The sequence below is a fragment of the Carlito syrichta genome, unplaced genomic scaffold (genome assembly GCF_000164805.1).
Source record: "Carlito syrichta isolate Samal-C Ts95f unplaced genomic scaffold, Tarsius_syrichta-2.0.1 Scaffold307018, whole genome shotgun sequence".
Classification (NCBI taxonomy): Eukaryota; Metazoa; Chordata; class Mammalia; order Primates; family Tarsiidae; genus Carlito; species Carlito syrichta.
This window is the reverse complement of record NW_007251114.1, coordinates 23,345-31,854: the sequence shown is the minus strand read 5'-3', so window position 1 is coordinate 31,854 and position 8,510 is coordinate 23,345. Positions and strand designations below refer to the sequence as shown.

Genomic DNA, 8,510 nt, shown 5'->3' with positions numbered 1-8,510 from the left:
GGTCTCAAACCCCTGGACTCAGGCAATCTTCTCGCCTCTGCCTCCCAAAGTGCTGGGATTACAGGCATGAGTCACTGTGCCCAACTTGATTCTGTTTTCATATAGTGATATCTTGTACAGAAGTCAGCTTGTGAAGTTAGAGCATAAAGACAAAATGTGATTCTGTTGACTTTCATGTGTACATGTGTATAATTGTGTTGTGTATTTGGCAGGCATGAGTTTGTGCTGTACTGGTGATTGATGTCTCACATCCAATGCTAAAGAAAGGTTATAGTCAGAAATGAACTCATTTAATTATGTCTCTGCTTAAAACATGTCCACAAATTTAAGATGATTCCAATTTGTGGGTCCTTATTTCATCAATGGTTTTATCACCTCCTCAAGGCCCTTAGTTAATTCTCTAGTTTTTTTCTGGCCATTGATGCCCACACACTCCTTTTTTGAGACAGGGTCTCGCTATATTGTCCAAGCTGGAGTGCAGTGGCATGATCATAGCTCACTGCAGCCTTGAACTCCTGGCTTAAGTGATCCTCCCACCCCAGCCTCCCACGTTACTGGGACTACAAGTGCACACTTTGCCCTGCTTATTTTATTTTATTATTTTATTTTTTGAGTTGGAGTCACACTCCGTTGCCCAGAATGGAGTACAATGGCATGTCATGGCCACTGCAGCCTCGACCTGCTGGACTCAGGTGATCCTTCTGCCTCAGCCTTCCCAGTAGCTGGAACCACAGGCATGTGCCACAGTACCCCCAGCTGATCTTTTGACTTACTGTAGAGACAAGGTCTTGCCATGCTGCTCAGGCTGGTCTCAAACTCCTGAGCTCAAGTAACCCTCTCACCTCTGCCTCCCAAAGTGCTGGGATGCTGGGATTACAGGCATGAGCCACAGTGCCCAGCTTAATTTAATTTAATTTAATTTTTTTTTTTTTTTTTGAGTTAGAGTCTCACTCGGCCGCCCAGACTGGAGTGCAGTGGTCCCAGCCACCACAGCCTTGACCTGCTGGGCCCTGGCGATCCTTCCGCCTCAGCCTTCCGAGTAGCCGGAATTACAGGCATGCGCTACCACGCCCAGCTGATTTTTTGATTTATTGTAGAGATGTGGTCTCGCTGCCCAGGCGGGTCTCGAACCCACGGGCTCAGGCAGTCCACTCACCTTAGCCTCCCAAAGGCGTGGGATTACAGGCTGAGCCACCGAGCCTGGCTGATTTTTTTGATTTATTGTAGAGATGAGGTCTCGCTGCCACGTTGCCCAGGCAGGTCTCGAACCCGCGGGCTCAGGCAATCCACTCACCTCAGCCTCCCAAAGGCACGGGATTACAGGCTGAGCCACCGAGCCCGGCTCAGCTTAATTTTAAAAACATTTTTTTAGAGACAGAGTCTCGCCATGTTACTCAGGCTGGTCTCAAACTCCTGGCTTCTAGTGATCTACCTCAGCTTTCTGTTAATGGGATGACACCATGAACCACCTACTTTTTAAGTTTTGCCGACAAGTATTGACCTTAGCTGGGGACACCATCAGGTGCTTGTGGGTATGCTGAGGCCTGCTCTGTCTCAGTCTCCTTTTTATCTGTTTCCAGCACGTAATAACTAAGTGCACCCATCTGCAACTCCACTAGTTACAGGGAAGAGTCCTGAGGGCAGTCTACCAAGATGATAGAACCATGTTAGGAAGGAGAGAGCAGGGTTGGCTGGCTTGCTTTTCTGTCCTCCCCCCAAAAATTGATCCTAGTTGTGTTACTACTTGTAACACAAGTCAATAAACTTCACTTCCTCCCTATAAATAACAAGAAGCTGGAGTTTGACTGAACCCCAGTTAATCAAATGGTCACCAATATCTGGATTTCTGCGTAGAAGGGCCTAGGCGAAACTGCGAAGGGACAGGAAGCAGGTGTGTCGAGGAAGGGCTTGGGGCTCAGGTGACAAAGCTCTATAGCCATGACCCGGTGTCAGTGTCTTCCAAAGCTGGATGCTCTGGTAGGACACTGGACCAAGGAGCAGGGCAGCTTCCAAGAGAGTTTGCTTCCGGTGAAAATCACAGCTTGTGAAACTTCCCCCAGCTGCTGGAGCTGAAGGGTTGTGTAATTTCTAGAGATCCTAAAATAAGTTTCAGGTCTGTTGCCAAGCCTCCCTGTACTAGCATGACCTTGCCCCTGATACACTTGGCTCTCCTGCAAGAGGCAGTGGTTTCCTGCGATTGATGAGCAGGGTCTCCGTGAGCACTTTTCCTTTTATCTTGCTGGAACACACTCAGGGGATGGGGCTCCCCCTACCAGATGGGATGCCAGAGAGGCTTCAGAGGGTCACCCTGTGAATGCCACATTTGTTGACGGAGTCCCTGTTGTATGACTGTCCATGAGTAGGCTTGAGGTGGTGCCGGATCTGGAAGACAGCTAAGGGTGGCTGACTCCTCCAGCAACCTCGCCTTCCCCCTCCTGCCGGCTGGCTCTTCTGCTGGACTGGAATCTGCTGCCCTGCCCCAGTTGTCGAGGGAACTACTCCGTTCAGTGGCACCGGTCCCTGTGTGTGAAAGAGGATGCTGCTTCCTATCCCAGCACCCAGTGGGCAGAGCCCCGAAGTGGCCCCACTCCCTGCCATTCCTTCCTCCACACGCCTGGGTCACGTGGCTCTTAATTCAGCCTCTGCCATACGGTTCACTCTCAGGCTCTGAGAGGCCAAGTTTCCCCAGAGGTACAGAGTCAAGGTCGCCTGCCATCACTGGGTCCACAGAAGAAACTTCTCCAGTGGAAGTAGAGCTTCATGCCGGCCCTGAAATTCAGGACTGCAGCGTCCAGCAATTAGTGCCTGGCGGAGGTCAGGTGTGCTTGAGAATAAGAAGAGTCTTTCAGTATATTAAGGATCTGTCCAAAATTGACACAGCTCATTCCCTGCCTTCTTGCTGTCGAGCTATTTCAATTCCTTAAGGCCCCACCCTACCCCCCATGCCTTGCAGACCTGGAGTGGAAGATCATTTACGTTGGCTCAGCTGAGAGTGAGGAGTTTGATCAGATCCTAGACTCGGTGCTGGTTGGCCCCGTCCCCGCAGGGAGACACATGTTTGTCTTTCAGGTAAGAAAGTTGAGGCCTCAGGCCTTCACTGCTAGAAACATCCTCTTTTCACCTGAAAGCACACAGTGGCTCAAGAATCAAAAGTTCAGCCGGGCTTGGTGGCTCAGCCTGTAATCCCACGCTTTGGGAGGCTGAGGTGAGTGGATTGCCTGAACCTGCAGGTTCAGGACCCACCTGGGCAACTTGGCGAGACCTCATCTCTACAATAAATCAAAAAAATTAGCCGGGCGTGGTAGTGCGCGCCTGTAGTTCCAGCTACTTGGAAGGCTGAGGCAGAACGATCGCTGGAACCCAACAGGTCGAGGCTGTGGTGGCGGGGAGCGGCTACTGCACTCCAGTCTGGGCGACAGAGTGAGACTCCAACTCAAAAAAAAAAATCAAAAGTTCTGGGTCACGCCCTCTCTCCACTGTAAGGAGCTGTCTGACCTCTTCAGACATCTCCCTCTCCCCACACATCTGTCGAATTCTGTGAGCCACTGATTTGCAGTCCATTGTTGCTGTTCACAGAAGCCATGTTTCTATAAAGTTTTGCGAATACTGAGTTGGTGAATACTGAATCATTCCCTCCAGAGGACACACCACAGGGCTAGGCTCTTGCCAGTCAGGTTTTCATCAGCCAAACAACACATAAACTTGTCTTCTGTGTATTTGTGTTTAAAGACACCTGACTGAGTCTGACTATGTGCTCATTCCCATTGAACTCATGGCCAGCAGAACTGTAACTCGGGCCTGAGTGACACTTCTCCATCACTCATTTTCCCCGAAAGGCCTTTTTGCACCCCAGGGAGTCCCTCAGCACCACTCGTGGGGCTGTTATAGACAGCAGGCTTAACCAACAAAAAGCACAAAACATGTAGAAAGATCAGACCGGGTCCTCAGTTATGAAATAAGTTGACTGCGAAAAGGGCACGTGTTCATAGTGAGAGCTGAAGCAAGAAGACAGGACTCTGGTGGGACATGTGTGTCAGGTGACTCCAGGTTTTCCCTGCTTGGTTGTTTCTGCAGTTGACCACAAAAGTGCCGTGAGTATTGGTTTTGGAGTTAGAGATGAATTTAGCAAACAGGCGGGTTTGCAGTTCCAGAATCCGTGAATCCTGAGGGTGGACTGTCATCCCGAACGGCTCTACCCAGCATCGCCTGGCTTGCGAGAGATACGGCTTCCAAGCTCTTGGGTGTTTCTCATGCACACTAAATTGGAAGAGCCTCTGCCTTAGCCTCCATCTTGTCTGCTGCTGCTGCTGCTATCCTAACACAAGCTCCCACCTCCCACCTAACCCTTTACCCCCATCATCAACTCCACTGACAAGCCCCATCTGCTCATCAGTCAGGGCTGCTGTCTAGGCTGCTGCATTGCGGTCACACTTGTGTGAGGTTCTCATGCCACTGTCTGGAACACAATGGCTTCTGAACAAGGGGCCCCATGTTTTCATTCTGCACCAGTCATGTCACCCGCCTTACACGAGGAGCATACCCCAAATCCATCCACTTCTGCTGCCAGGATGAGGCCACTGCCTTTCTCTGGGGTGACTACTGTAGCCTTCTGCTTCTGCTTCAGCCTCCTCACATCACAGCTCCACATGCCACCAGAGACTTCAGGCCACAGGGGTGATGTGGCACTTGCCCTTCCCCAGTCCTACTGCCCTGGTCCCTGCCTGCCCACCTGCTCAGCCCCCTGCCACTTTCCTTTTGCTCACCACACCCCTCCCCCGCTGCATCCAACATTTGGGGTCATTTGTGGATGAATTCTAACTTCCTATTCTGTTGAAAAGTCCTGTGGGCGGAGAGCATGCTTTTGCTCAGTAGATACATGTTGCTTGGGAATTTTGTACTAATAACATCCAGGCATGGCTATGGACCTAAGGCCCAGGATGTATCTCTCCTAGGCTGACGCCCCCAACCCGTCCCTCATCCCGGAGACCGATGCTGTGGGTGTGACTGTGGTCCTCATCACCTGCACCTACCATGGACAGGAATTCATCCGCGTGGGCTACTATGTCAACAACGAGTACCCCAACCCTGAGCTACGGGAGAACCCGCCACTGAAGCCGGACTTCTCTCAGGTGGGGCCCGCCTCTACCCTGCCTGCTTCACACAGGCCAGTTCCTTTGCACTTGGGGGGTGTTGAGCCATTAGAATTGGGAGCCAAGGTCACTTCCTGCAGTTTCCAAGTAGTGCTCAGTTCTTGCAGTGCTGGGCTAGAATCGGCAAGAGAAAGGTCTTTGTTTCTCAGAGACATGCTTTGCATGTGGAGATTAGATAGGCCCTGGTGCACAGGCATGTTCTGGAGTTCCACACATGGTTGGTGGGGATGGAATAAGTGGGGTCTGCCCTTTCTGGGCTCAAGGCTGGAGTTTGGGGCATCCTAGCTCTGGGAGCAGTGAGAGCGCACACTGACGAGTGACATTCGTCTTCCTGCCCCAGCTCCAGCGGAATATCTTGGCCTCAAACCCCCGGGTGACTCGCTTCCACATCAACTGGGACAACAACACGGACAGTCTGGAGGCCATAGAGAACCAGGACCCCGCACTGGGCTGCAGCCTCTCCCTCAGCTGCACTCCCATCAAGGGCCTGGGCCTCCCTGGCTACATCCCTGGTCTCCTCCCTGAGAACTCCATGGACTGCATCTAATGGGAATACAGAGCCTCCCCACCCATCTGGGGGGTCAAACAAGGCCTTCCAGAGAATTTTAAGGGTCTACCAACTGCATCCAGGCCTATCAAGCTTGACCTTAAGGAAAGCTTGGGCCTCGGGTCTCCCCCCACCCTGAGCCAGAAGGATCATCTCACTTCTACTTTGCAGGCCTCTAAGAAGCAGGTACCTCAGTTCTTAATCTGTCTGGCTTGCATCCTTTTTCTCTTCCACACGTGCTGTAAGTTCCACCTGTGTGTCACTGTGCTCCTGTGAGCACCACTGACCCAAAGCTCCTTCCACAAACCTCCCTGGCCTGCCTGGAGGGTTTGCCAGTGCCTGTCAAGGCTCCAGCTCTGTTGGGCTGGGATTCTACCATTCTTTTCTCTTCCCAAACATCTGGTCCCAGCTTTCTGGTATCCCAGGCAGGGAATCCTGGCTAGAAGGTGGACTCAGGTACAATTTCTGTCCTCCTGGGAGGATTTTCAGGTCTTAATTCCAGCAGCCCCTGGAAAACTCTTCCCAAAGTATGATCAGCAGGATGCTGAGGAGCAGTAAATGCTTCTCCTTAGCCACCTTCCTGTTAACTCTTGTATCTAGCTTTCCCTAAAGGCTGCCATGGTGAGGAGGTGATGTGTCACAGGGACTGCTGTGCTCAGTCTGTCTTAGCGATAGTGTCAGAGCCCCTCTGCTAAGGCCACGTGCCTCCCAGGCCACAGAGTGATGATAGGCAAGGGAAGCGATCGGGACCCTGAAAACCTTCCCCAGTGTGCTCCCCTACTCTGCCCCAGATCTCAGCTGCTACATGGATACTATTGTGATTGCAGTTTGTATATCAGAAGGTTTTTATATGAAAAATGTTTAGTTGGTCTAAAAATAAAAAGCACTTCATCTCGATTGACTCTGCTTTTGTCTTTGGGTAGGCTGAGGCAGCTTTGTGCAGCTCTCCTCATGATGAGGGTGGCCTCTTGCCCTGTCTGGTGGGCTAGTTAGCTTCTTACTCGTCTTAATTGATTGTACATTATATTCCAGACTGAGGTTTGGAGAGGGGCTTTTCTTTGTCAAAACTTAGGGAAACCACCTACTCTGTAGATAGATCATGACCAGTGATTTTTCAGACCTCGACCTTGACCTACAGCAAGAAATTAACACCATGATCCAAGTACACACTAACAACAATTGTTTTTATTTTATTTTATTTTTGAGTCAAAGTCTCACTGTCCCCCAGGCAGAGTGCAGTGGCATGCTCACGACCACCGCAATCTCGACTTGCTGAGTTCAGGCAATCTTTCCACCTCAGCCTTCCAAGTAGCGGGAACTACAACATTTTAATAAGTTTTTCTTAACCTTAGTATGTAACCACTCAGAAGTGAAGTGCTTTGACTGGTCAACCTTTTCTTTTTTTTTTTTTTTTTTTCTTTCTGAGTTGGAATCTCTCGCCCAGGCTGGAGTGCAGTGGTACGATCCCACTCACCACAGCCTCCACCTCCTGGGCTCAGGTGATCCTTGCACCTCATCATCCTGAGTAGTTTAACTACAGACGTGTGCACTGTACCTGGGTTTTTTTTTATGTTTTTTTTTTTTTGAGTTGGAGTCTCACTCTGTCGCCCAGGCTGGAGTGCAGTGGCATGCTCACGGCCACCACAGCCTCAATCTGCTGGGCTCAGGTGATCCTTCCATCTCAGCCTTCTAAGTAGTTGGATCTACAGGCATGTGCCACCATACTTGGCTAATTTTTTGAGTCATGTAGAAACAAGGTCTCGCCAAGTTGCCCGGGCTGGTCTTGAACCCCTGGATTCAGGCAATCCTTTCACCTCAGCCTCCCAAAGTGCTGGGATTATAGGTGTGAGTCACCACACCTGATTGGTCAGCCATTTCCCTGTAATTCATACAAGGATCCCAACATCCTACCTAGGACTGGTTGGTCTGGGAACACAGGTACAGACAGCTGCTGGATGGGGTGCAGGTGGAGTGAGCCTAAGCAGAGCAGCATGTTGTTTCGCAATTCCGTGCCCACCTAGCTCTTCTGAGCTGGGGAGAGCTGACTCCACTGGTTCCCGGCCCTCTCACACCTCCTGTCTGGGCATTCCTCTACCTCAGTGATTCTCAACGGGGCGGGGGGGGCAATTTTGCCCCCCAGGATACATTCAGAAATGTCGAGATGGTGGATGCCACAGCTAGCAGGAAGACAGGGGCTACTTGGCATCTTGTGGGTAGAGGCTGGGGTTGCTATAAACACTCTGCAGCGTGCAACACACCTGTGATCTTCCCGCACTGCCATAGCAGTGCAAAGAATGATCCAGCACCAAATGACTGTAGCGTGGCTGTTAGGAAACCCTGACTGTTTTCGGGCTCTGCGTATCCTGAAAGAGCACCCTGAAAGAAGGGGCCTCTTGCCTCTTCTCTGCTCCCAGTGGGCAGGTTCCCTCTGCATGCCCAGACAGGGAATACAGATGGGGACTGGGAGTAATCAGCCTGGCCGTACCCCGATTCCTCGTCCGTAAAATGGGAATGATGACGATGGTACCTACGTGATAGCAGCACGGTGCGACGTAACGTTTAACGAGTGCCAGCACTCAATACGGACACAAGCTGAGGGTCGGGGCCAGCACGGGGCTGGACACCCAGCGCCCCCCACAGCCACCCCTTGCTCCCGGGGCCCAGCGTCACCCTCAAGCACCCCCGACCCGCAGCCTGGCTCCAGCCGGCCTGGCCACCGCGGCTCAGCGGTGCTCAGCGATGAGTGCCGACGGCGGCGGTCTGGCGACCTCTGACCCGCGGCGCGGGCCTCGCCCCTCCCCCTCTGGCAGGTG

General features: G+C 51.8%; 1 protein-coding gene across 1 annotated transcript in view; it reads left to right on the top strand.

The window, feature by feature from the left end:
- ASF1B (anti-silencing function 1B histone chaperone) overlaps window positions 1-5,766 on the top strand; it is an 11,136-nt gene extending 5,370 nt beyond the window's left edge. Inside the window, exons 2-4 of the mRNA XM_008063734.2 lie at window positions 2,954-3,069; window positions 4,953-5,129; window positions 5,491-5,766. Of these exons, the coding sequence (XP_008061925.1) occupies window positions 2,954-3,069; window positions 4,953-5,129; window positions 5,491-5,697 (500 nt within the window). The 3' untranslated portion in view covers window positions 5,698-5,766. The remainder of the gene's footprint in view (window positions 1-2,953; window positions 3,070-4,952; window positions 5,130-5,490) is intronic.
- The last annotated feature ends 2,744 nt before the right edge of the window (window positions 5,767-8,510 follow it).